Source organism: Sciurus vulgaris (genome assembly GCF_902686455.1).
Source record: "Sciurus vulgaris genome assembly, chromosome: 5".
Lineage (NCBI taxonomy): Eukaryota > Metazoa > Chordata > Mammalia > Rodentia > Sciuridae > Sciurus > Sciurus vulgaris.
The window spans coordinates 119,703,472-119,730,616 of NC_136465.1; the positions used below are offsets into that span (position 1 = coordinate 119,703,472).

Here is a 27,145-nt window from a genome sequence, read left to right on the forward strand (position 1 = left end):
CTGCTATGAGCCCAGCCTGAGAAGAAGGACCAGGAAGGTCACAGGAGGCTTCGCAAACAGTAATTGAGTCTCCAGGGCCATCTCTGAAAAGGTCTCAATGATGGGGACACGTGTTAGTGCCTTGAGGTCCAAAAAAGTGGCCCCTGGAGACTGTGGTATAGGGAAAGAGCTCCCTGACCTTTCTGGTTGAGCCAGGCAAACCTGAACAGGTGGGTTTCTCAACCTGGGCTTCCTTTGCTGTGAAATGAGATGAGATTTGTGAGACCTGGCACCTGGCATCAGGGGTACCCTAATTGGCAGTGATGGTTAACTCTGGTTCCGGCCTGGGATGGTCTGGGACCATTTAAAAGGAGGTGGCAAGGAATTAAACTTAGGACTTTTACTGGGGAGGGGAATGTGCCAGAGATGCCTGTAGTTAAAGACTAAGGGAAAACTAAGCACTTCCACAGGGCAATGGTGGGGCCAGGTGGGCAGTCAGACTGCAGAGAAGGCCCCTGCAGGGACAGCAGGCAATGAGGCTGTCCTCAAAGGGGGCAGATTACAATGACAGGGCAGAATCAGGCAGAGGCTTCTTTGGGTGGTGCTGGGGATCTTGGAAGGTGATATGCTGGGGGAGGCACTTTAGGAAGGCAAACCTGGAAGGTGATTGGATTGCAAAGAGGTTCAGGGGCCCAAGGAAGGAAAGCAAGCTCAGAGGCTGCTACTGAGATGAGAGCATCAGCCTATCTGTGGTGGGGAAGGTGGAGGCGTGGGGCCGCAGTGGCCTGAGGATGAAGCTCAGCCCAGCACCCAGCCATGTGTGCTTCTTACGTGGGTGGTATGTCTGCTGCACTCCTGGCCACCAGTCAGGTCCTGGCACAGCAGGCAGAGCATCCTGATGGAACAGCTTGTCCTATCCCAGCACTGGCCTCAAGCCTACTCTGGTTCCCTGCACAGCTGGAATAAATGACAAAGCCCTCTTGGTGGCCTGCAGGGCCCCTTTGCCTACCTCTGTCCTGTGCTCCTGCCATTCATCTCCAGCGTCAATCCCTCCAGCTCAGTCGGCCTCCTGGGCATTTCCTGAGTGTGTGGAGTAGTCCTGTCTCAGAGATGGCACTGGCTGTTTCCTTTGCCTGGGGTGTGTGTCCAGGTGTCCATGCAGCTCATGCTGACTTCATTCTGCTCAAGTGCCTCCTGCCCAGGGGCCTCCCCTCACCTTATCTAAACTATCATCCCACCCAGCTGGAGCCCTACCTGGCTTTATCTCTACTGTCTGCGTCGCCACCTGGATCTGTGTGCGTCCTCATTGTCTCCTCCCCACTGGAACCTGAGCTCCACTGGGGCAAGGACTTTCTCTTGGTCACAACCTGCACCTGGGACAGTGCCTGGTATACAGCCAGCACTCAAGAAATGTTTGTAGGATGAATGAGGGAAACAGACTAAGGTGGGAGGCATTTGAGTTCTGACCTGGCAGATCGCCTGCTCAGTTGCAATCACAGGTATAAAATGGGGACATCAGACAAGCTGGTCCCTGGGTCCTAGAAGGTGTAACATCTGACTCTGGCACCAAGTCGGTGCTTCCAGGGGCATCAGTGTGGCTCACAGGACTCTCCAGGCTGCCTCTGCTCACAGCTCCAGGCTGGGCATAGTGGGAGGGGCAGGGGAAGCTAATCTGGAGCTCCTCTCCCTCCCAGTGACCTCCCCTGTCCCCCTGCAGCCACAAGACCCCCTGGTGGCTGCCACACTGATGAGTTCCAGTGCCGGCTGGATGGACTGTGCATCCCCCTGAGGTGGCGTTGTGATGGGGACACTGACTGCATGGACTCCAGTGATGAGAAGAGCTGTGAGGGAGTGACCCATGTCTGTGACCCAAATGTCAAGTTTGGATGCAAAGACTCAGGTGAAAAGAGTTGGAGGGAACCTGCCAGGGGGTAACATGGGCAGGACCAGAGCATCTAGAGAGTAGAGCAATGGCAAGGCAGACAGCACTACTGTGTGGGGTGGGAGTGGGGACATCATGACACAAAAGGCATCACATGTTGAAGCAGGTGTGAAGGGGCCAGGGCCTGCACAAGGAGCCCTGGAAACCAACACCCTGACCAGAGTTGAGCTTCAGCACTTCCTACAGATTCCTACCTTCTTTGCTGCCATGTGAATTTGATAGAAAAAGCCTCAAGGTTCTTAGTGGACCCCAAGGCACTTCAGTGATGACTATTAGAGAAGCCCAGCAGGACTGGGAAGAAGGGCACGGAGAGTCCCACTCCCCAGTCCCGGCTCCTCACACTGCACCCATTTCTCAGCTCGGTGCATCAGCAAAGCATGGGTTTGTGATGGGGACAGCGACTGTGAAGATAACTCAGATGAGGAGAACTGTGAGTCTTTGGCCTGCAGACCACCCTCACACCCCTGTGCCAACAACACGTCAGTCTGCCTGCCTCCCGACAAGCTGTGCGATGGAAACGACGACTGCGGAGATGGCTCGGATGAGGGCGAGCTCTGCGGTGAGACCCTGGGTCAGGGGAGTCGGGAGGAGTCTGGAGCTAAGAGCCAGCAGCACCCAGAGCAGCCACCAATGGCCTGTGTAGACTTAGGGCTCATCGTGCCTTGGTGCCAAGTGTCTCACAGTCTTACAGCATTTACTCCAAAGCAGCCCTGGGAGGCAGGGACCATTACATCTCCATTTCACAGATGAGAAAATGGAGGCAGGCACAGAGAGATTAAATAACCTGCCCACAGTCATGCCACAGAGCAGGGAGGCTCAGGCCTGTGGGATGCAGGCAAGGGGCAGCGTGCTGATGGTCAGTGCAGGCGTCTGCGGAAGGTGGAGATTTAACTGGGTTCCCGAGGACAAGCAGAACTTCAGAATGATGGGGAAGGTGGGGAGGAGGGTGGACATTCAAGCTCCCAAGAAACAAGGTCGGGGGAATTGGGGGTGTTTAGGAAGGCTGCACCACATGACTTGGGGTAAGGAGCAGAACAGCCTTATCTGCCCTCCGAACCAGGCAGGGACCTGGTTCCTTGAAAGAAGAGAGGAGATAAGGCCTGCTGGGACTGGCTGAGAAACTGCTGACACACCAGTCAAGGCTGGCGGTTACAGGGTGTGTCAGAGGACCCAGGGCAAAATATTCCCTGCCACACCCACCCAGATCACCTCAACCAGGAGAGCCAGGGGAAAGGGGACTGGACCCAAAGACCCCACACCAGGAAAGAGGCATAAAGTTGGGCTCCCAGCTACAAGCCTGAGAAGGGACAGGGAAACACTGACCAGAGGGGAAGTGGGAAGAAGCAAACGGGTGGTCCCAGGTGTCAGGTGCTGGGGTCCCAACCCTGGCTCTGAGGGAGCCTGGGAAGCGTTGGGACAGAGGCTTGGCAGGAATGGAGAAGGGGGCCATGGGAGGGTTGCCAGGGCTTGGTCCTGGGCCCCTGCACGGGACTTGGGGCTCAGCAGCCTCCTTCCAGTTCTGACCCTGGGCCTGTCCCCTGCCTTCCCTCTCACCCAGACCAGTGCTCTCTGAATAACGGTGGCTGCAGCCACAACTGCTCGGTGGCACCTGGTGAAGGCATTGTGTGTTCATGCCCTCTGGGCATGGAACTGGGGCCTGACAATCACACCTGCCAGATCCAGAGCTACTGTGCCAAGCACCTCAAGTGCAGCCAAAAGTGTGACCAGAACAAGTTCAGTGTGAAGTGCTCCTGCTATGAGGGCTGGGTCCTGGAGCCCGACGGCGAGAGCTGCCGCAGCCTGGGTAAGACACGGTGAAGGGTGGCAGGGCAGCCAGGCAGGCCAAGGCAGGCCCCTGATCTGCAGTGGGCTGGGCTAGGGTGGCCAAATGCCAAAGACTGAGTTTTCAGGGCCAACAGAGACCCTGGTTGTACCTAGACAGGGTGAAACAAAGGCAGCAACAAGCCCCTCACTGACCCCATCACGTCCCTCCCACCCTAGACCCCTTCAAGCCATTCATCATTTTCTCCAACCGCCATGAGATCCGGCGCATTGACCTTCACAAAGGGGACTACAGTGTCCTGGTGCCGGGCCTGCGCAACACCATTGCCCTGGACTTCCACCTCAGTCAGAGTGCTCTCTACTGGACTGATGTGGTGGAGGACAAGATCTACCGCGGGAAGCTGCTGGACAATGGAGGTGACTCCCTGGCCATGCCTGGGACTAATGCCACAGTTGCATACAGATAGGCCCCTTGGACACTTGGGGCCACAGACCCAGATCCAGGTGGCCCCAGGCAGAGGCCTTAGCTGCCCATCCCCCCACACTCCTGTTAATTGGGTTAAATTTTGCTGTGGGTCTCAGTACCTGATGCCCCATAATTATCGTCAGCGGAGCTGCCAGCCTGATAATTAACAAAATGATCAGCCTTTCTTCAGAGTGACCTAGAGCTTGGCTTCCCAAGTCCTGGAATTGCAGGCTTGAGAGGAAAAAGCCAGTTAGGGGTAGAGTACCTGAGCCTTCTGTCCCATAGCAGCCTAAACCTTTGCAGGCTCAGTATTGAGCACCTGCTGTATGGGCCATAGGAAGACAGCAGTGATCAGGACAGACCATTCTAAATTGTGTGGTCAAGGAGGATCCCCTAGAAATGACATCTAAGCAGATTCAGAAAAGGCACATTTTACTAAAGGAATCTGTTGTCCATAATAAAGGAAGCTTAAAACCATCTCAAATCCATCAACAGGAATGGCTAAGTAAGCTATGATAATTTTCACACTATGCAGCAACTTCTAAGTAATGAGGTACATACATATGTATTAGCATTAAAAAATCTTCAGGACATTCTGTGGGTTGACTTCTAGAAAACACTGTCCTCACATTGAGTCCAGGTCTGTCCCCCAAAGCCTCCACTCTCTCTGACGACCTCCCAGGTTAGCCCTTTAGAGAGCTGCATGCAGAAGGTGGCTTCCCCACTGTCAGGCTTCTCCTCTCTACTTGACCTCCTGATCGGTTGAGGTGTCTGGGCAAGGAAAACGGGGGTGTTGGGAAGTCCACTGTTGGATCTGGGCTAATCAAAAGGATTAGTAGAGGTATCATGGTTGAGGGTGGATCATTAAGGAGTTCTAGGATTCGCATGTTCATTCCACCCAACCCAGGAGATTCTTAACTCCCCACAACCCTCTTCTTCAGCCCTGACCAGCTTCGAGGTTGTAATACAGTATGGCCTGGCCACACCCGAGGGCCTGGCCGTAGACTGGATTGCAGGCAACATCTACTGGGTGGAAAGTAACCTGGACCAAATTGAAGTGGCCAAGCTAGATGGAACCCTCCGGACAACTCTGCTGGCTGGTGACATTGAACACCCAAGGGCAATTGCACTGGATCCCCGGGATGGGTAAGGACCCTACCTAGCCCTCCTCTGCCTACGGGCCCCCTAAAGTTCAATTCAGCCTGGCCAAGGACACCTGTCTCCTTAGTGCAATTGGCCCCCCTTCTACCCTTTACCTGTGGTCCTAACATAGGCCCCCAACTTTGGCCCTCCTAACCCCTCCCCATTGCCAGGATCCTGTTTTGGACAGACTGGGATGCCAGCCTGCCCCGCATCGAGGCAGCCTCCATGAGTGGGGCAGGGCGCCGCACTGTTCACCGGGAAACTGGTTCTGGGGGCTGGCCCAATGGGCTCACTGTGGACTACCTGGAGAAGCGCATCCTCTGGATCGACGCCAGGTCAGTGTCCTCCACCAAGCCCTGGGGAGGCCAAGTCAGCAGCACCAAGACCTGCAGGGATGAGGGTAGTGAGAAGGTCCAGGGGATCTAGAACCAGAAGCATATGGCAAAGCACTCAGCACAGCAGGAAGAGGACTGTGGTGAGAGACAGCTGAGCAGAGGAGGCAGGTAGGAGAGGACAGAAGCAGGGCTGTCACCAGAGTTATCTAAGCCAGACTCTTCTCTCTATTCACAATCCGTGCCGTCTGCTGGCGTTTTGTCTGCCCAGAAAAAGGGAGCCTACCCAGTTGATCTGTCCAGAAAGGGCAGCTTTTCCTCACTTGTACCAAAGCTCCATGTGCCAATGGCTGTCCGGGGGAGAAGAGAACCAGAAGATTCCCTTGGGGTGTGGGAGAGTAGGAACCTAGACCTGCCAGGTTCCCACACCATTGTCCCTCTGCCTGCCTTCCCTGGCTGGTTGGCAGGCCTTGGGAAAAGGGAGTGCCCCTGTGTGCTCATTTGGGAGGGCTGTGGGCCTGGCATAGGAGGGCGGGTGCTCCCGGGCAGGGTGTCCTTAAGGCTGCCATCTCAGCCAGCATCCTCACTCTGCCCGACCACACTCTCAGGTCAGATGCCATATACTCAGCCCGTTACGACGGCTCCGGTCACATGGAGGTGCTTCGGGGACACGAGTTCCTATCACACCCATTTGCAGTGACGCTGTATGGGGGGGAAGTGTACTGGACTGACTGGCGAACCAACACGCTGGCCAAGGCTAACAAGTGGACCGGCCACAATGTCACCGTGGTACAAAGGACCAACACCCAGCCCTTCGATCTGCAAGTGTATCACCCCTCCCGGCAGCCCATGGGTAAGGGGCCTGGGGCCTCTCAGGCATGAAACAGGAGGGGCCTCCGTCAGGTCAGCAGGGGTGAGCCAGTCTTTTAGCAACAAAGGTCTAGCAACAGCAGATGCTACAACAGGGAAGTGAGAGTGGGCAAGGAGGGGCCAGTTCAGCTGAGAAAGGCCAGGTAGGGACCAACAAGTCACAAGATGTTTTTGCTGCTTTTCTTCCTTCCCTACCCCCAGCTCCCAATCCATGTGAGGCCAATGGGGGCCGGGGCCCCTGCTCCCACCTGTGCCTCATCAACTACAACCGGACTGTCTCCTGTGCCTGTCCCCACCTCATGAAGCTCCACAAGGACAACACCACCTGCTATGGTAGGGAAGCCCCTTCCTCAGACCAGGAGTAAACTGAGGCTGAAGGGGAGGTCTAAGGCACTTGGGATCCCTGGTTTAAGTGAAGGTCGAGTCCCTGCTGCGAGGGTCTCAGAAGGAGGGGCCCAGGAGATAAGCACTGTGGGAAGAAGCTGTAATCCTGTCAGGAGTCTACATCTGGCAGGACTGCTTCCCCAAAGTCAAGGGCAGAGGGAACCTCAAGAGGAGCAGACCTGAATTGGGTGGATGGGAAGCCTGGAGGCAGGGGACCACCCTCAGTGACTAGCCTCACACCCACAGAATTTAAGAAGTTTCTGCTGTACGCACGTCAGATGGAAATCCGGGGTGTGGATCTGGACGCCCCCTACTACAATTACATCATCTCCTTCACGGTGCCTGACATTGACAACGTCACAGTGCTCGATTACGATGCTCGAGAGCAGCGTGTTTACTGGTCTGACGTGAGGACACAAGCCATTAAGCGGGCCTTCATCAATGGCACAGGCGTGGAGACAGTCGTTTCTGCAGGTTCTGTCCTGGCCCTGACCCCTCCACTAGTGGGTGCAGCCCCCCTAGTCCTGACTGCTGACCCTATTCCCCAGCCCCTGCTCCCTGGTCTTTTTTAATTTTTTTACTTTTTATTTTTTTGTTGTTGATGGACCTTTATTTTATTGATTTATTTGTATTCAGTGCTGAGGCTCAAACCCAGTGCCTTATACATGCTAGGTAAGCGCTCTAGCACTGATCCACAACCCCAGCCCCAGGTCTTTTTGACCTGATGTTCCTTTTTCTAATTCCATTTCCTCTCAGTGCTTCAACCTGAGATTTCCTGATTCCTGTTCTCCAGAAACCCTCTAGCTCCCCTCTTGATCTATGCCCTGCAAATACCCAACCACCAACCCTCTGCTTGTTCCCCCAGACTTGCCAAATGCCCATGGGCTGGCTGTGGACTGGGTGTCCCGGAACCTGTTCTGGACAAGCTACGATACCAACAAGAAGCAGATCAATGTGGCCCGACTGGACGGCTCCTTTAAGAATGCAGTGGTGCAGGGCCTAGAGCAGCCTCATGGCCTGGTTGTCCACCCACTGCGTGGGTCAGTCCAGGGCCCAGGGCTGGGGATGTGGGAGTGGGGACAGGAAAGAAAAGACTCTGACCCTCACCTCTCGGCACCCTTCTCCAGGAAGCTCTACTGGACTGATGGCGACAACATCAGCATGGCCAACATGGATGGCAGCAATCGCACCCTGCTCTTCAGTGGCCAGAGGGGCCCTGTGGGTACGAGCTTGCCCTCCCTGTCTCTGCAGCCCTTCCCTAATTCTTCCACTTGATGCTCAGTTGCCCCTTCCCACACCAGTCCCCTGCTTAGTGCTCGCCACCCTCCCCACCAGAACCACGTGCCCTTTCCACATGCTCCATTCCCAGCCCTGGATCCACCCTGGTGCCAGGCTCCCTGGCAGTGACACCCTCCTCTTGCAGGCCTGGCTATCGACTTCCCTGAAAGCAAGCTCTACTGGATCAGCTCAGGGAACCACACCATCAACCGCTGCAACTTGGACGGGAGTGGTTTAGAGATCATTGAGACGATGCGGAGCCAGCTGGGCAAGGCCACTGCCCTGGCCATCATGGGTGAGGGCCTGGGAGGGAGTAGGGATGAGAGCAGGGCTGGCCAGGCCAGACCTGTTGGGAGCAGGGTGCTGGTCTGGGGGTCACCCTATGATAGGCCTGATGACTCCAGGGCCTCAAGCCCTTCAGGAAAGCTAGGTGTGGTTCCTCCTTAAGAATCTTGTTCCCTCCTGCCACCCCAGGGGACAAGCTGTGGTGGGCAGATCAGGTGTCGGAGAAGATGGGCACGTGCAACAAGGCTGACGGCTCAGGGTCCATGGTCTTGCGGAACAGCACCACGCTGGTGATGCACATGAAGGTCTATGATGAGAGCATCCAGCTGGGTGAGCACGGGGGACAAGAACCCCAGTGTCCAGGGCTTCACAGGCAAGGGGGTCGGGGGCCAGAGAGAAGCTTCAGAGCTGCCACCAGGAGCAGCCTGCCAGAACAGTGGGGCAAAAGAATGAATGGGGATGAAAGTGGGTTAAGCTCCACTCACCACCCACAGGGCTTTCTTTTCCTCATTGTCACAAAGGTTTATATTAGCACCTGGTCACAAGGTCCAGGCCTGGGAGGTCAGAAGACCTGAGAGTTGGGTCCAGGTGAAGGTGGTGACCATCCCTGATCAGCCTGAGCCTGATTTTGAGAGGGCCATCTAACTCTGTTTCTCTTCCTCCTACCTGCTTCCCCCAGACCATGAGGGCAGCAACCCCTGCAGTGTCAACAATGGTGACTGCTCCCAGCTCTGCCTGCCCACATCAGAGACAACCCGCTCCTGCATGTGCACAGCTGGCTACAGCCTCCGAAGTGGCCAGCAGGCTTGCGAGGGTCAGTGCTCAGCCTGTCTTCCCTGCCTGGGCCCAGGTCCTCAGCCCTGACTCTTCCTATCCTACAGTGGTTACAGCTTCCTCTTCTTACCTTGGTGTCAAGACTATATTCATTATGTATTATCAAGGGCCTTCTGGGCTAGATGCTTAGTTTAAACCCCATTGTGCTGGGTGCTGTGGGGGAATCTCAGGGACGGAAGTCCCTGTACCTGTGCTTTGTAGCCTGAGCCAGAAGATGAGGCCAACATGTCAGGGAAGCTGGACCAGCTATGACTGTCCAGTGCCTGCAGTAGGTTTTGGAGAAGTAGATGCCAGCAGGAGAGGTAGGCCAGCTTGGTGGAAGAGGTGTGCTCTGAGCTAGCTTTATAAGACAGGTAGGATTGGGATGTGGCTCAAAGAAGGGGATGTAGCTCAGTGGTAAATCATGTGTCTAGCATTGCACAAGGCCTTGGGTTCAATCCCCCCACCCCACACACACACACACACAGAAAAAAGAAAAGTAGATAGGAGGAATATGCGCAAAGCAAGGGGTATAGCTAAAGCCAAGTAACCAAAGTTCGGGAGGAATAAGTGGGTGTGTGCAGGGGCCCTGAGCTGAGTGGCGGGTAGGGTGTGGGAAATCCTGGTGATAAGGCTGTGAGGGAGGGTGGGTCTCCTATGTGTTCTCTGCCAGTAATGCCTGGAAAGTGATGTTTGGGAAAGATTAACCGGATGGCAGAGAGCCCACAGGATGGGGGAGGGAGAAACCGAGGCAGTTAGACCAGTTAGTAGGCTGTTAGGAGTAATCCCCATGTGGAGATGGGGCCTGGTCTGGGCTCAGCCGCTGGGTTGAAGGGAAGGGGTGAGACTCAGAGACATTTCACAAGAACTTGCTAACTGATTTACAAGCTTGCCCCAGGACAGCATTTCCCAAAGTGCAATCCCAGGAACCTCCCTCTTTGATGTGGTGAGATGTTACAGAAACAAATGCTGGATCGAACAAAGTTGGACAGTATATTTTTACTGCACAACTTTTCAGAGCCTTGAATATGCCTGTGTACTGAGAACTTTTCAGGAAAGATCTCCAGTATCTGGGGTTTTGTAAACTCACTTGACCAACCATTCATCCTTTTTTATTTGTGGAGCCTGAGCAACCAAGGCCCACTTAGGGATTCTTTTGGGGCCACACTCTGTCAACAGGATAAAGGCAAAGGATGATTCTGGGATGCCTGGATAGTGGTGCCTCCTAAGACGTGGGCAAAGGGAATAAAACTGACTCAGGAGACTAGCCAGCTGCTAGGAAGGTTTGAGTTTCAGGTGTTGGGAAAAGATGTGGCATACAGCAGAGTCAGGACAAAGAGGAAACTAAGATCAGCAGAGCACTAAACTGGAAATCTAGATTTTGAAGTGCTGATTCTGTTCCCATCTTCCCAGACTCTCCCTAAGGGCCTTTGAGGGGTGGCTGGGTCTCTGCTGCCCTCTAGTGGTGGCTAGAGGTCTGGCAGAGCCCTGTTTTCCAGCCTTACTGGCCAGGTTGCTGTCCTTCCCACCAAGCTCCAGGCTCCTGGCCTCAGGCCAGTGTGTGTATATTGTGGGTGAGGGAGATGGCTTGGGGAATATACCATAAGGTATGCATATAACATGTTGAGAGTGACAGGAGCCAAGCTTCAAGGATGTCAGCAAGGCCCATGCCTGAAGTGTCCTTCTTTTTCAGGTGTGGGCTCCTTTCTCCTGTATTCTGTGCATGAGGGAATCCGAGGAATACCCCTGGATCCTAATGACAAGTCAGATGCTCTGGTCCCAGTGTCGGGGACCTCACTGGCTGTTGGCATCGACTTCCATGCTGGTGAGCCATTTGGTAGTGGGGGAATGGGACATGGCCCAGGAGCTTTGTGGGTGGTGCATTCTGAGACCCAGTGACAGGCTGCCTGCACTGGCTTGAAGAGAAGAACTTACTTGAGCTGCCCCACTGCCCACTGTCTTGCCTTCCAAGCACCAGATGCCTCCAGCAATTCTGCACCTCTGCCCTGACCTCCTATGTGATTTTGACCCCCTTCCTTGTCCCTGCCTTATTGAGCATCCCCTGTTGGCTCCTCTGCCTCCAGAAAATGACACCATTTACTGGGTGGACATGGGCCTGAGCACCATCAGTCGGGCCAAGCGGGACCAGACATGGCGTGAGGATGTGGTAACCAATGGCATTGGACGTGTGGAGGGTATTGCAGTGGACTGGATGGCAGGTGAGCACTGGGAGAGACCAGGGTCTCAAGGTGGGACAGAGGACTGGGTGGTGGGGGGACATGGGAGCCTCAGAAGAAGAGGGAAAGGAGTAGGCAGGGACCAATGGGGAACTACAAGGAGATCTAAGGGTAGAGGGGTACCAGGTAATATGCCCCCACTGACCTACCTGAGCTCCATAAACTTCCTCCTCAGGCAACATCTACTGGACAGACCAGGGCTTTGATGTCATCGAGGTTGCCCGACTCAATGGCTCTTTCCGCTACGTAGTCATCTCCCAGGGTCTAGACAAGCCCCGGGCCATCACTGTCCACCCGGAAAAGGGGTGAGGAGCTAGAAAGGCTGGTGTGGGCCTGGCACTGTCACTGATGAGGTTCCTCTCCTGCATGGACTGGGGTCTGACCCTCCACTTCCACCTCCATCCTGCAGATACTTGTTCTGGACTGAGTGGGGTCAGTACCCCCGTATCGAACGGTCTCGCCTAGATGGCACAGAGCGAGTGGTACTGGTCAATGTCAGCATCAGCTGGCCCAATGGCATCTCAGTGGACTATCAGGTTTGGACCCAGACTCAGCACTGCAGCTAATGGGAGATCCCCTGGTTCTGTGCTCTACCACTCTGAATTTCCTTGTGATGAACCCCATTCATGGGGGAAGACATGGACCAGGGAGAGTTATGGAGTCTTCTAGCCGAGCCCTGACCCAGAATAGGTCTCCTCTGCCCTAAGATGATGGGAGGACCACTCAGAAGTGGGGAGTAGAGGGACACCTAGAGGGTGGCATCTTGGGCAGGTCAGAGGGCAGGAGGACCTGGAGGAGGTGGGGGAAAGCTAAACTAAGGGTCCCATGCAGGCCACACACTCTGCTGCCTGGGATATGGGAGTTGGTGAGGAGTGAGGTTCTGAGGTAAGGTGGGTACCTCTGGCCCGCAGGATGGGAAGCTGTACTGGTGTGATGCTCGGATGGACAAAATTGAGCGCATCGACCTGGAGACAGGTGAGAACCGTGAGGTGGTCCTGTCCAGCAACAACATGGACATGTTTTCAGTGTCTGTATTTGAGGATTTCATCTACTGGAGTGACAGGTGAGGGCTCTGTCCTGCCTTTTCTCATCTGTTCCTTCCCTCCTGGTTTCATCAACACCCTGCTCATACCCTTCCCTTCCCCCAGGACTCATGCCAATGGCTCCATCAAGCGAGGGAGCAAAGACAATGCCACAGACTCTGTGCCCCTGCGAACTGGCATTGGGGTGCAGCTTAAAGACATCAAGGTCTTCAACAGGGATCGGCAGAAAGGTGAGGCAAGACACTGGGCTAGGAGGAGAGGCCAACAGAGGTTTGAGAGGGTCTAGGAGAGAGGTTTGACCACAGGGCACTTACTTGGGGGCTCCCAGGACCCCAGGATGTGAAAGAAAGGTTTAAGCTCCAGAACAGATCTGGATGTTGGACTCTGGGTCCCGGAGGGTTGTCTAAGCTGGGGAGGAGCAGGATGGAATTTCCACTGGACTTAGCTGACAGAGGCACCAGTAGGCCTTTCCCAAAGGTGGGCCCTGCCTTCTGTAACTTCCTCTCCCTGCAGGCACCAATGTGTGTGCGGTGGCCAATGGCGGGTGCCAGCAGCTGTGTCTGTACCGGGGTGGTGGACAGCGGGCCTGTGCCTGTGCCCATGGAATGCTGGCAGAAGATGGGGCGTCCTGTCGTGAGTACGCTGGCTACCTGCTCTACTCAGAGCGCACCATCCTCAAGAGCATCCACCTGTCAGATGAGCGCAACCTCAATGCACCTGTGCAGCCCTTTGAGGACCCTGAGCACATGAAGAATGTTATTGCCCTGGCCTTCGACTACCGAGCAGGGACCTCCCCAGGAACCCCTAATCGCATCTTCTTCAGTGACATCCACTTTGGGAACATCCAGCAGATCAACGATGATGGCTCCGGGAGGACCACCATTGTGGAGAGTGAGCCAGACCCCAAGTCTTCCCAGGCAGTGGGGGTGGGGTGGTCAGCATAGACTCACAGTTATCAGCCAGCCCACTCTACCCTGGTTCTGAATCCCACCTGCTGCAGGTCCCTAGCTAAGGGCCAGCTGGATCACTGTTGTTACAGTTACTTCAAAGTTTCTCTGTACCTGGAGTCAGAGGTGGTCCCCTTGGGGCCTAGTTCTGCCCATAGGCTACCCACAACAACCAGAGTTCTCCCTGACAGAGACCAGTGTGCAGAGCATAGGCTGCAGACTCGGGCCAAGGTGCAGCTCCAGTCCCTTAGCATTTCAGTACCTTGGGTGAGCTTCCCACTCATGCCAAGCCCTAGCTTTCTCACCTGTCAGGAGACAGGATCCCAGAGATGCTGCATGTGAAGGCTTAGCTGGGCACAGGGGAGTGGTATGTGCCCAAGCGTGGTCACAGTCATAGGACTGTCCTATAATGACAGCCTTTTAGCTCTTCAGAAACTGCTGTTTTGTCCCCCTACATCTTCTCTATTGCAGGCTGGCTAGCCCAGTCCTTTGATTCATTTATTCATTCCTTCAGTCATTTGGTCCATAAAGACCTGCCAGGAGGTGAATGAGTTGCACACGCAGCAGAGAAAACTTGTTCTCTCAGGGACATTATCTGTTCTAAGTTCTGTCCACATGTCTGTTTTTAAACAGGTGTAACTGGGGTGTAGTTCAGTGGTAGAGTGTATGCTAAGCAAGCACAAGGTCCCGGTGCTATCCCCAGCACCAGAAAAAACAAAAAAGTGTCTAAAGCTAAACTCAACACTCTGTGACTGTGGCTTGATCACAGAGACTGGCAGGACCGCCCTCCCTTCAGGCTGTTGGAACTACAGTGCAGCACAGCCTTTTGGCAGCCGCTCTGTCGTACAGCTGGAAGCCACTAACCTGAGTCTTCCTTCGGCACCACTGTTCAGCTCTGTCTCTCGTAGTGCATCATGGTTTTAGATGTCTCCTTTACCACACAATTCAGTCCAGATCTTTTGAAGTAGGAAGCTTTCCACTCCTGCTCAAGTAGAAGTCAAGTTATTGAAGCCCACATTGCACCCCAGTGGTTAGAATCAGTAGCTCCTGAAAAGAGTGACCGCACATAAGCCAAGTCGCCCAAGAGTGGAGTGACAGGGAGAAGGGTTAGGCAGTGGACTGTGGATCACTTGGATAGGTGATGGTAAGGTGGTCAAGTAGGAGTCAAGGTACTAAAGGACCTTGGGGACCCGAGTCCTTTGTGCTGCACCCCATACCCCACATTCCCCCTTCCAGCCAGGGGAGCCAGTACCTCAGGCCATTGGCCTTAGCTCCTGCCCAGGCTCCCCTCTGGCTGTGCTCTTTGGTCCACTCCCAACCATGGCTGCTTCTGTCTCTGTACAGATGTGGGCTCGGTGGAAGGTCTAGCCTATCACCGTGGCTGGGACACTCTCTACTGGACAAGCTACACAACATCCACCATCACCCGCCACACAGTGGACCAGACGCGCCCAGGGGCTTTTGAGCGAGAGACAGTCATCACCATGTCTGGAGATGACCACCCACGGGCCTTCGTGCTGGATGAATGCCAGAAGTGAGCTGCCAGGCCTGGGGATCGGGAGAGGTGGGCTGAGAGGGCAGCAGAAACTGTCTCAGGTAGCCCCAGGTTGGGGATGCAGGAGTTGGAGAGGTGGGTTGCAACCCAGGTTCCGCCCTTCTATGCTGTGTGACTTCAGGCAAGCTGCAAAACCTCACTGAGCTTGTTTCGTCATATGTGATATGGTAAAGGATAATATTTCAGGTGCTGGAACCAAAGGGAAGGTCAGGGACTGTGAAGGCCACTTTGGCTTTTGTGATTCACTCATCAGTCTGCCAAGTTCAAGGCACAGAGTAGGTCCTCTGGTGCTCTAGGACTCAAAATTTCAGGTAAAGGGTGTTCACTGAGCCAGGCTCGATGGCGCACGCCTGTAATCACAGCAACTTGGGAGGCTGAGGCAGGAGGATTACAAGTTCAAAGCCATCCTCAAGCAAATTAGTGAGGCCCTAAGCAACTTAACAAGACCTGTCTCTAAATAAAATATAAAAAAGGGCTGGGTATGTGGCTCAGTGGTTAAGTGCCCCTGGGTTCAACCCCCAGTACAAAAAAAAAAGAATGTTCACTGCTCCCCAGAAATGTGAAATCCACAGGCTGAGCCTGCTCAAGCCCCCAAGCTGGGCAGAGCAGTCATATTCATGGGCAATGGCACAGAGCTGTGACAGGGACTGAGAGGCATCATGGAGGCTATGCTTGGCACAGAACCTGGAAGTGGGAAAGTCAAGGGAAGGCTGCCTGCATAGGAAAAGACCTTTTGAGCCAAAGCCTGGGGGAGGGAAAACTGAAGGCAGGGAAGGACAGCAAGGGGACTGCCCCAATTCTGCAGGGTATAGGCAGGCCAGGAAGCTGGGGTCAGGTTGCAAAGAAGGCAAGGGGGTAAGCCAGGAACTTGAAGAAAACCCTCTATGGGTGGGTGCTCCCCAGTCCCCCAGGGTCTACCTGGGGTCCTCACTTCCTCTGTGCTCCTGTGGGGACAGGCCTTACCCCACTGAGTGGGTCTCTCATGAGCTACCCCACACCATGACAATCCTGGCCCACATGTGAACACTTTTTCCCCTGATTCAGAAGCATTTGGAATGTTTTCAAAAAGCTTTACTAGGAAACTAAGGGACAAACAAAACCCAAAAGCAACTACATAGAAACGGTGAGTGTACTGAACCGCGATTCCTCACCCTGATGTAATTCTAGTCCAGCCCCAGCCCAGCCTGCCTGGCACAGCTGACCCAGCACAAGGGCCCTCTGTTCCCTCCCGCCTCAGCCTGTCTGGCTTGTAGGGACATGACTGATGACGAAGATCCAGGCTTCCCTGCCGTGACCCTTGGTGACCTCACCTGTCTGGGGCTGGCTGTAAGGCCTATCCCTCATGGGCCTGGAGCCTCCATGGAGAGATCATCATTCTGGGCTCCCCTGCCTGCCTCCCACTCCCATCCCAGGGGAAAGTCCCTCTTGGTTTCCCACCAAGTTCCTTTCCCCTCAGCCAGTCAGTTCTGTTGTTCACTGAGCAAGTGGCTTCAGAGAATTAGGGATGTGCTGAGGACTCAGTAGGGAACAAGGGATGGGGCCTCTGGTGTGTCCAGTTCTACTCAAGGTGAGGCAGCAGGGAGTTTAGTGACTGTGTTGCCCAAGGTCTGCCCTGGCTGGATGTCAGGGAGGATGTCACCACAGAGGCCGTGCTGAGCCCTAGTCTGAGTTCACTGAAGCTGGGAAAGGGTACAGGGTATCCAAAGAGAAAGAGCAGGCCAGGATCACGGGGCTAGAAGGAGCAGACACTTTGTGGGAGTTGGAAGGAGCCAGTGTGGGCCAGATGGAGGGGCAGAGGTAAGCAGAGGCTCTGATGACCCCGCCTCCTCACCAAGTCTGCCCAGAAGTTGGCACTGGGGCACTGGAGGGCCCGGGAAACTCACAGTCAGATGGATAGAAAGTCTGCCGTGTTCCTGGCTGCTGACTGCTTGCCCCAGGAAAGCCTTCCTCGGCTTTCCACCCCACTTTCACACGGAGCAGCTTCACCAAAACTTAGAAGCCAGGGTGGTGTCTCATGTAATCTCTACACATGTAAGTTTGTTGATCACAGGAGGAAAGTCACCCCACAGTGAGTGTGACTTGGGCTGGATCTGAGGGTGTGAAAGTCCCTGGTGGGGACTGACAAGTCAAGTCCAGCTCTCACAAGTCAAAGGCAGGACTCTAACTGCTGTCCCAGGACAACCATTTTCTCTTGACAAGCTGGAGGGAGATGTCACCTCCCTCCAAACTCCCACCCTGATTCCATGGTCATCAAGAACTCCTGGCCCTTCTCCAGGACGAGGCTTTTACAATTGCAGCCTTGTCCTCATGAACTCACAGAGGCTCAGGAGCAGCCAGTATCTCCCTAAGAGACAAGAAGCATCATTTCCCTCCATGGCCTAGCAGAGGAGACAGTAGTTCAGCTGTGGTGGGGGACTTGGTCCAGGGGAGTAAACAGTGAGACCTGGAGAGATTTGAAGAGACAAGTTCACCAGCTATGTGATAAGCACAGCAGCCAGGTCAAAGAGGGAGAGGGCAAGGACAGGTCCTGTTGGAAAATTAAATGACAGAACTGGCTCTTGTGTCCTTTGGTGGTTCTCAGAGTCCAGTGTTGCATAAGGGTTGTCTGTGAAGCACTGGAAAGTTCTGGTTCCCCTGCCCAGCCCAGGCCCAAGTGAGTGTGTATCTAGAGGAACAAAAGCCCAGGACTTACCACCTAATACAGATGGACTACACTGTCACATTATGTTATACTAAATGGCCCCTGAGGCCTCAGGAAACTGAGGCCCAAGGTGGTGAAGTAAGTTGCCTAAGGGCACCCACCTGGTTTAGTGGTGGAACCAGCTTTGGAACTCAAGTTCCTGACTCACTTGGCTACATGATCTCTCATCTCAGCGAATTCAGACAGTCAAGTCACAGACACTATAGTGTGCCTGTGCGCACGCGTGCACACACAGAGTAAATCAGATCTGACCATATAGTGGATGAATTGTGTGTGCAGTAGCCATGCCCTTCCCAGACATCAGGGTTATGTTGGCTTCCATGGCTCTGAGGTTCCCATGCACTGTGGTCTGGTGCACTCCCTGGCCAGCCCCTGGGTTCTAGTTGTTTTCACAGCTGGCCTGTGTTCTCCAAGGCAGACTCTTTGAGCCCTGTGCTCCTCTTCCCCCCAGTCTGATGTTCTGGACCAACTGGAATGAGCAGCACCCAAGCATCATGCGGGCAGCCCTGTCTGGAGCCAACGTCTTGACTCTCATTGAGAAAGACATCCGCACACCAAATGGCCTGGCCATTGACCATCGTGCAGAGAAGCTCTATTTCTCCGATGCTACCCTGGACAAGATTGAGCGATGCGAGTATGACGGCTCCCACCGCTATGTGAGTCTATGGGGCAGGCAGGCAGGTAAAATGGGGAGGCCAGGGTCAGGGGGCAGCCAGTCTGCCCAGTCACAGGCACCAGAAAAGTAGCTGTGCATCGCAGTGGGAAGAGAAAAAGAGATGAGTCCCACGGGGTCCTGGCACTGGGCAACTCTTTTGAGCCCTATCAGAGCCTGATTTCCTTATCAGTTAGACATAGGAAATGGCCAGATGCCTCCACGGGTCCTTCCCATTCTGTGGCTTCCCAGGCCCTCCTAGTCCCTGCCGCCAACCCAGAGGTGGAGTCGGATGAGAGGCCTGAGCCACACCGTGACAGCGAAGCTGTGGTCTCTGTAGGTGATCCTGAAGTCAGAGCCAGTTCACCCCTTCGGGTTGGCCGTGTACGGGGAGCACATCTTCTGGACTGACTGGGTACGGCGGGCAGTGCAGCGGGCCAACAAGTATGTAGGCAGTGACATGAAGCTGCTGCGTGTGGACATCCCCCAGCAGCCAATGGGCATCATCGCTGTGGCCAACGACACCAACAGCTGTGAGTGGGGCCACCGTCACCAGCCTTACTTTCCTGCTCACTGTGCCTACACACACTCACATACCCACACACACAAAACAACCTGGTCTTGCTCCTGCAGGGCCTCCATTGTCCAAACACACACCTATATATACCTTTGCCCCCAAGAAATTCTAAAACGCTTACCACTCCTCTGTTCTGGACCCCTCAAGACATCTGTGCACACACAGATCACCCACGCCTCCCCCAGGTCTCATCCTTGGACACCCTAGCACATGCCCTGGTCATTGCCCCCACACAGAGCCACCATACACTACAGTACCTGATTGCACATAGGCATGCCAGGCACTGCCCATGCCCACCCTCAGCCTGTACATGCACTTGCATATGCCCATGCCCATGCCCATGCTGGGCCTAGCTGACCAGGTGACCCACACCCAGATTCACTACTTTCTCAGGCCCCTCACCTGCTCCTACACACGCTCTGGGGCCACTACTGTGATCTCAAGGCTCCTTGGACTAGAATCACCCTGAGATGCATCTCAAAGCCGAGTGCCCCATGTAGGAGCACACACATCTGCAACCTCACCACCCCAACATCCTCTCCTGGCCTCTCAAGGCACCTGCCCCTTCTGCTGTGAACTGCTGTGCCTGCAGTGGCCATCCAGAGACTCAGGGGCTAGGTGGGGCACCTTGGGTGTGTGTACAGCAGAGCACACTCTGCAGCTTGTGTTCACCATCCCTGTTCAGGTGAACTCTCCCCTTGCCGCATCAACAATGGGGGCTGCCAGGACCTGTGCCTGCTCACCCACCAAGGCCATGTCAACTGCTCCTGCCGAGGAGGCCGAATCATCCAGGAGGACCTCACCTGCCGAGGTGAGGGAGTGAAGAGGGGCTGAGGAAGGAGCTGCTGGGAACACTAGCCCACAAGGGATCATCTCCCAGACTCTCCAACCCAGGCCCTGAAACTTTTTGCCAAGGAGGCACTGACAGTGACTCCAGTCCACAGGGGAGAGGGATATGGGCATTCGGGCAGGGACCCTGACTTATGAAGCTCCTCCCATCTTCCCCCCAGCGGTGAATTCCTCTTGCCGAGCCCAAGATGAGTTTGAGTGTGCCAACGGTGAGTGCATCAACTTCGGCCTCACGTGTGATGGTGTCTCCCATTGCAAGGACAAGTCTGACGAGAAGCCATCCTACTGCAGTAAGGATCCCACACCAGCCCCTCCACTTCCAGGCCCACGGCCCTGGTCCTCCCCCAGGCCCCTGGTCAGTGTTGTGACCCAACTCCATGGTCTGAGAAGGAGTCCGGGGAGCTTGTGAAGGGCAGAAGCACCATTGGCCTGGACCAGGCCTATAGCTGGCAGTGAGCTTGTGCTCACAGTCGTAGAGGCCCCTCCCAGCCTATTCTGACACTCCCCCTCCTGCAGACTCCCGCCGCTGCAAGAAGACATTCCGTCAATGCAACAATGGCCGCTGTGTGTCCAACATGCTATGGTGCAATGGGGCAGACGACTGCGGGGATGGCTCTGATGAGATTCCCTGCAATAGTAAGTGGGATGCTCCCACACCCCAGGCCCAGACCTCACTCCCTTGGAACCTGAGCCTCCGCCCGGCCCTTGCCCTGGCTGAGCTTTTGTCCCCAGGCCACGGGCATCTAGTTCATGCACTCTGAAGACAGTCCTAGCAGGTGCTTTGGGCCAGGAGCTCTTTGGGCCAGGTCCTCCTGGCCCCCATTGAAGGAACTCTGACCTGACAGTACTGGGTGGCGCTGTTCTAGAGACTGCCTGTGGTGTGGGTGAATTCCGCTGCCGGGATGGGACCTGTATTGGGAACTCCAGCCGCTGCAACCAGTTCGTGGACTGTGAGGACGCCTCAGATGAGATGAACTGCAGTAAGTAATGCCCCACCAGTGCCTCCTTGAACCTCAGCCTGTTGCTCTCCCCTGCCCTGTGTCCTCGTAACATTCCTCTGCCCCTTCCTGCTCCTGGATTCCCTGGGCTTCAGGGAACAGGGCAGTGAGTTGTCAGCATGGACAGTGTTTCAGCTTTCTGAAATACATAAAGGCACTGGGGGCCAGCAGCTGGGAAGTTGTTTTAAGAGGAACCAGGTGTCACCCTTCATCACCCCCCACCAGGTGCCACTGACTGCAGCAGCTACTTCCGCCTGGGTGTGAAGGGTGTACTCTTCCAACCCTGCGAGCGGACCTCCCTGTGTTACGCGCCCAGCTGGGTATGCGATGGTGCCAATGACTGCGGGGACTACAGTGATGAGCGTGACTGCCCAGGTCAGCCAGTGGCAGCTGGGTGGTAGGCAGCAGCCCCTGAGGCTAGCAGTGTCTTCACACCTCCCTTGCCCTCCAGGTGTGAAGCGCCCCAGATGCCCCCTCAATTATTTTGCCTGCCCCAGTGGACGTTGCATCCCTATGAGCTGGACATGTGACAAGGAAGACGACTGTGAACATGGCGAGGACGAGACCCACTGCAGTAAGTGACAGCAATATCCTGCTCACCAAGTGGGAGCCAGAGCACCTGTGGGCTAGAGTTTCAACCTAGCACCAAGGCTGTGCCCAGGCCCTGCCTCTTAGTCCTCCCAGGAAGTACCATCCTTGGAGAAGAGTACCCAGTGCCTTCTACCATGCACCTCACCACCTGACCCTCAGGCTCAGAAATGGACCATTTCTCCATTCCTGTTGAGCCCCTGACAGGGCTGCTGTGGGCATCTCTCCCATCCTTCCCATGGCGTCTGCCTCCCCAGCTGAGCACCATCCTCCTCTCCCCTCCCACCATCTAATTATATCCTCTGACTGTCCCAGACAAGTTCTGCTCAGAGGCCCAGTTTGAGTGCCAGAACCATCGCTGCATCTCCAAACAGTGGCTGTGTGATGGCAGTGATGACTGTGGGGACGGCTCAGATGAGGCAGCTCACTGTGGTGAGCAGTGGCTGGGATTGGACTGAGGGAGGTGTCTAGGGAGGGATGTGCCCCACCACACACACACCCCTGCAGAGGGGCCCCCATAGCCATGGGGCATGTCCCCACAGCTGCCCGCTCCATTCTGCCTGACCCTGAGTCCCTCGGTGGCTCCCTGCCCCAACAGAAGGCAAGACATGCGGTCCCTCCTCTTTCTCCTGCCCTGGCACCCATGTGTGCGTCCCTGAGCGCTGGCTCTGTGACGGTGACAAGGACTGTGCTGATGGCGCGGACGAGAGCATTGCAGCTGGCTGCTGTGAGTGGCGGGGGTCATGAGGTGTGGGTGGGCAGCAAATGACCATGGTCTCACTTTTCAAATGGGGGAAACTGAGGTAGCGGAGAGAAAGTGCTTGAGCAGGGGTCCCATAGCCCGGTCAGTGGGAACCCCTAAGCTCAGAGGTCCAGACTCCCTGCGCAGTACTCTGTCCATTCTACCACTCGAGTCACAGGAGAGTCAGGGGTGGGGGACAGCCAGCAGCTGTTGGGCAGAGCTGAGGGGCCTTGTGTCTCTGTCTGCAGTGTACAACAGCACCTGTGATGACCGTGAGTTCATGTGTCAGAACCGCCAGTGCATCCCCAAGCACTTCGTGTGTGACCACGACCGTGACTGTGCAGATGGCTCCGACGAGTCCCCTGAGTGTGGTAAGCCCTAGGGCTGAGGTGAGAGGCTGGGCCCTGCTCTGGGCTGTGCTTGAGCTATGCCCAGGACACCAGGGCATAGCTCAAGCACAGCCCCACTGTCCCCTCTCTCCTTCCCAGAGTACCCAACCTGTGGCCCCAATGAGTTCCGCTGCGCCAATGGTCGCTGTCTGAGCTCCCGCCAGTGGGAGTGCGATGGCGAGAATGACTGCCATGACCAGAGTGATGAGGCCCCCAAGAATCCACACTGCACCAGCCCAGGTGGGCCAGCGTGGGGCTCCCCTCTCTCCCGCTTTCCCCAGAAGCCTGTGACTCACTGACCTGCCACCTCCGCCTTCCACAGAGCACAAGTGCAATGCTTCATCACAGTTCCTGTGCAGCAGTGGGCGCTGCGTGGCAGAATCACTGCTCTGCAATGGCCAGGACGACTGTGGTGATGGCTCAGACGAGCGTGGTTGCCACGTCAACGAGTGTCTCAGCCACAAACTCAGTGGCTGCAGCCAGGACTGTGAGGACCTCAAGATTGGCTTCAAGGTATGCCCAGCCCCCAGGTGGGGCTTCCTAGACCTGACCAAAGCTGCTTGCTCCACCTCCTAATTTATTCATTCATCCACCCATTGAGTGTTCATTGAGTGCCCACTCTGCCAGCCAGTGTCCCAGGCTCTGGGAGTGCAGCAGTGAACAGCAGAAGCCTCTGCTTGGTTGGTTCTGTGTCTACCTGGAAGGTGCAGTGAGCAGGATTTGCTGACAAATAAAATAAGAGCTGTGAGAGAAGAGAGAGGAAGTCAAGTAGGCAACAGATAACAGTTTGGGAGTTCAAGGGAGAGGCCAGCCTGAAGGGAGAGTTGACACACTATAGATGCTGTCCAATGCTGCTCACCAGACACCCCTGGGGAGGCCCAGGCATCAGTCTTGATAGAGAAACATCCAGGACAGGACCTCTGGCAGGGCGGGTCAGTACCTGCATGCTACCTGCCTCCCTGTGGCAAGGCCAGGTCAAGAGGACCTCTGACTCTGGGTCTCCTGAGTGGGAGACCCAGACCCCTGCCACATCCCAAGCCCAAGTCTCCCTGTGTCCACAGTGCCGCTGTCGCCCTGGCTTCCGGCTGAAGGATGACGGCCGGACATGTGCTGATGTGGATGAGTGCAGCACCACCTTCCCCTGCAGCCAGCGCTGCATCAACACCCATGGCAGCTACAAGTGTCTGTGTGTGGAGGGCTATGCACCGCGTGGTGGTGACCCCCATAGCTGCAAAGCTGTGACTGGTGAGATGGGCACTTGGAGGACATGAGGTGGCCCAGGCAGCTGGGCTGTGGAGGGAGGGCTGGGACAGCAGAGCTTGAGGCTGGCTGGGGGACCAGGGCTGCTAGAACATGCCCAAGCTGGGAACTGAGCCAAGATCTTCTGCCTCCAGAAGAGGAGCCATTTCTCATCTTCGCCAACCGGTACTACCTGCGCAAGCTCAACCTGGATGGCTCCAACTACACACTGCTTAAGCAGGTACCCAAACCCAGGCCCTCCTCACCCTGCCCAGTATGGCCTCCCCACCAACACTTCCCACTTGGTCATATGATCATCCCCACTACTGCCTTTCCAGCCAGACATCTCCTGAATGCACGTCTCCCCTCCCCCCAATGCAAACCTGACCCTGCTGCCATAACTGACTTCTTCCACTCTCCCCACTCCCCAAATCCAGGGTCTGAACAATGCTGTTGCCTTGGACTTTGACTACCGAGAGCAGATGATTTATTGGACAGATGTAACAACCCAGGGCAGTATGATCCGAAGGATGCACCTTAATGGAAGCAATGTGCAGGTAGGGCCAAGGGGCAGTCTTCCTTCAGCTGACATGCTGGGCCCCCACAGATGTGACCTCAGTCCTACTCCCCAGATGACTCTGTTTTAAAATCATCTCCTCTTTTCCCCTCCTACCTACCAGAATTATTTCCCTCTCCCTCCTGCACTGAGAGACTGCATGATTCTGTTATCCTAACTTCTCCCTCCCCCAAGCCCATAGCGTGAGGGCTCAAGGATTCTTCTTGCCCTTCTCCTCACTGCCCTCCCCAGGTTTCCCTAGTTATTAGAAAGTCCCCCTATGCCTGACCTCCCTTACACCTATACTCGAGGCACTGTGGGCCTTGGGTGTGGTCTTGGTCATCCAGACACTTTGCTGGAGCTCTTGCTGACACCCCACTTAGTGTCAGGCCCAGGAATGAGCATTTTACATCCATGATCCTCCCAACAAGGCCAGGAGAGGGAGCCCTACCCCATTTTATAGGAATGGGAAGCTGAGGGTCCTACCCAGGTCACCCAGGGCTCCTCCTACCCTGTCCCTCCCTGCCTGCAGGTGCTGCACAGGACAGGTCTCAGCAACCCAGATGGGCTGGCTGTGGACTGGGTCGGGGGCAACCTGTACTGGTGTGACAAAGGCCGGGACACCATCGAAGTATCCAAGCTCAATGGAGCCTATCGGACAGTGCTGGTCAGCTCTGGCCTCCGTGAGCCCAGGGCTCTGGTGGTGGACGTGCAGAATGGGTATGTGAGCAAGGAGGGTGGGGGAAGCCCCTGAAAAGTGATACCCTCAGGTGTCCAGGCCCAGGCTCCCTGCAGGCTCCCAGTAGGACCATGCACTGGACCTCTTAAGGCTCACTGCCCGCCAACCTGCCAGGTACCTATACTGGACAGACTGGGGTGACCACTCACTGATTGGCCGGATTGGCATGGATGGGTCTGGCCGCAGCGTCATCGTGGACACCAAGATCACGTGGCCAAATGGCCTGACACTGGACTATGTCACCGAGCGTATCTACTGGGCTGATGCCCGCGAGGACTACATTGAATTTGCCAGCCTGGATGGCTCCAATCGCCATGTTGGTCAGTGTGCCATTGAGGCTGCCCAAGCATAGCAGGCCTAGGGGGACATGGGTCTGAAGTGACGGGAGATCAGGTTTGGGGGTGGGCATAAAAGTCAGAGGGTAGCCTGGCACAGTGTGCACACCTATAATCTCAGAGGCTTGGGAGGCTGAGACAGGAGGATTACAGGTTCAAAGCCAGCCTTAGTAACTTAGCAAGGCCCTAAATAACTTAGTGAGACCCTGTTTTACAATAAAACATAAAAAGGGCTGGGGATGTGGCTCAGAAGTTAAGCACTCCTGGGTTCCATCCCTAGTACCAAATTTAAAAACAAAACAAAACTGGGTATGGTATAAGGACACCACCCATCAAGTAGGGGTTCAGAGTACTCAGGGCATTCCCCAGGACTGGTTCAGGCAAGAGGCCACAATCCAGCTCCTTGGTAAGGAGAAACTGAGGCGTTTCCCAGGAATAGCTGAGGATAACAACTCAGAGAGGTGGGGTTTGGAAGCTTGGGGCAGGGAAACACTCCCTACTTCCTAAGAGGAGCCATATACTATGTAGAACAGGAATCTCTGTGGAAAGTCTGCCACTCATTAGCTTGCAACCTTGAGAAGCCACAGACCCATCTGGAACTGGGGCTCATGCCCACCTTGCATGGTTAGGTAGGGATTAAGGAGATCAAGTAGGCAAAGTATTCTATCTGCATTTGGAGCTGACTGCTGCTGTGCCTGTCTGCTGCACCCCACAGTGCTAAGCCAAGACATCCCACACATCTTTGCACTGACCCTGTTTGAGGACTATGTCTACTGGACTGACTGGGAGACAAAGTCCATCAACCGAGCCCATAAGACCACGGGCACCAACAAGACTCTCCTAATCAGCACTCTGCACCGGCCCATGGACTTGCATGTCTTCCATGCCCTGCGCCAACCAGATGGTAAGTGAGCAAGAGACAGAAGCAGAGAAGGGTGAGCTGGGTACAGAGGGCCCCAGAGTAGTGTGCGGACCCAGAAGGGGCAGGGTGCCCAGGCTAGTGGAAGTTTCTGCTTATCCCCTCTCCAGCATTGACTGACTACTCCTTGCTAGGTACTGGGAGATTCCAAAGGTGTAAATAGAATATGGTTGGGTTCATGAGAGGTTCAGTCCTATGGCAATTAGGCCCTGAGGCCAGTCAAGGAGTCCAGAGAGGGATGGGTCTAGGTGCAGAGCACCAAAGTAGGACCGAGAAGGCAGGGAGGGACCATAAGGGAGGGCAAAGATGTTGCAGGATGTCAGCTTGAGACCCAGCCTGATCTTGGGACCTTGAGAGGGTCCTTTCATGCCTCAGGCTCCAGCTCCTTCCTGAAAGAGGCGAGATTGAGGTCCACCCCATCTCTACCCAGGATAGAGTTGGCCAGCTAGCCTTCGGAAGACTAGAAACTCCACAGAGAATACTGCCCTCAGTCTGCCAGAGGCCAGTGACTTGGGAAGTCATAAATCAGGCAGTCAGCTGCCCCTTAACCACCTTTTCTCTGTCAGTTCCCAATCACCCCTGCAAGATCAACAATGGTGGCTGTAGCAACCTGTGCCTGCTGTCTCCTGGGGGTGGACACAAATGTGCCTGCCCCACCAACTTCTACCTGGGTGGTGATGGACGCACCTGTGTGTCCAACTGTACTGCAAGCCAGGTGAGGCTTTCCTCTGGACCCCCATTTCCCTGACCCCTCACACCAGTCCCCCCAATCCTCCTTGGACCCCAACACTTGCTCTAATGTCCT

General features: G+C 55.3%; 1 protein-coding gene across 1 annotated transcript in view; it reads left to right on the forward strand.

Annotated features, from left to right (window-relative positions):
- LRP1 (LDL receptor related protein 1) overlaps positions 1–27,145 on the forward strand; it is a 78,665-nt gene that overhangs the window by 39,221 nt on the left and 12,299 nt on the right. The window contains exons 21-62 of the mRNA XM_079141139.1: positions 1,697–1,879; positions 2,280–2,480; positions 3,480–3,725; positions 3,923–4,120; positions 5,111–5,315; positions 5,483–5,647; positions 6,253–6,497; positions 6,716–6,847; positions 7,145–7,372; positions 7,764–7,938; positions 8,026–8,120; positions 8,322–8,471; positions 8,651–8,791; positions 9,141–9,275; positions 10,968–11,099; positions 11,359–11,493; positions 11,687–11,816; positions 11,921–12,047; positions 12,423–12,574; positions 12,660–12,784; positions 13,068–13,445; positions 14,846–15,035; positions 18,209–18,413; positions 18,750–18,942; positions 19,672–19,797; positions 19,997–20,125; positions 20,352–20,471; positions 20,702–20,815; positions 21,059–21,208; positions 21,285–21,407; positions 21,737–21,853; positions 22,020–22,148; positions 22,412–22,534; positions 22,652–22,792; positions 22,875–23,065; positions 23,614–23,797; positions 23,947–24,032; positions 24,229–24,348; positions 24,880–25,067; positions 25,201–25,406; positions 26,137–26,325; positions 26,907–27,055. Coding sequence (XP_078997265.1) covers positions 1,697–1,879; positions 2,280–2,480; positions 3,480–3,725; positions 3,923–4,120; positions 5,111–5,315; positions 5,483–5,647; positions 6,253–6,497; positions 6,716–6,847; positions 7,145–7,372; positions 7,764–7,938; positions 8,026–8,120; positions 8,322–8,471; positions 8,651–8,791; positions 9,141–9,275; positions 10,968–11,099; positions 11,359–11,493; positions 11,687–11,816; positions 11,921–12,047; positions 12,423–12,574; positions 12,660–12,784; positions 13,068–13,445; positions 14,846–15,035; positions 18,209–18,413; positions 18,750–18,942; positions 19,672–19,797; positions 19,997–20,125; positions 20,352–20,471; positions 20,702–20,815; positions 21,059–21,208; positions 21,285–21,407; positions 21,737–21,853; positions 22,020–22,148; positions 22,412–22,534; positions 22,652–22,792; positions 22,875–23,065; positions 23,614–23,797; positions 23,947–24,032; positions 24,229–24,348; positions 24,880–25,067; positions 25,201–25,406; positions 26,137–26,325; positions 26,907–27,055 — 6,851 coding nt within the window. The remainder of the gene's footprint in view (positions 1–1,696; positions 1,880–2,279; positions 2,481–3,479; positions 3,726–3,922; positions 4,121–5,110; positions 5,316–5,482; positions 5,648–6,252; positions 6,498–6,715; positions 6,848–7,144; positions 7,373–7,763; positions 7,939–8,025; positions 8,121–8,321; positions 8,472–8,650; positions 8,792–9,140; positions 9,276–10,967; positions 11,100–11,358; positions 11,494–11,686; positions 11,817–11,920; positions 12,048–12,422; positions 12,575–12,659; positions 12,785–13,067; positions 13,446–14,845; positions 15,036–18,208; positions 18,414–18,749; positions 18,943–19,671; positions 19,798–19,996; positions 20,126–20,351; positions 20,472–20,701; positions 20,816–21,058; positions 21,209–21,284; positions 21,408–21,736; positions 21,854–22,019; positions 22,149–22,411; positions 22,535–22,651; positions 22,793–22,874; positions 23,066–23,613; positions 23,798–23,946; positions 24,033–24,228; positions 24,349–24,879; positions 25,068–25,200; positions 25,407–26,136; positions 26,326–26,906; positions 27,056–27,145) is intronic.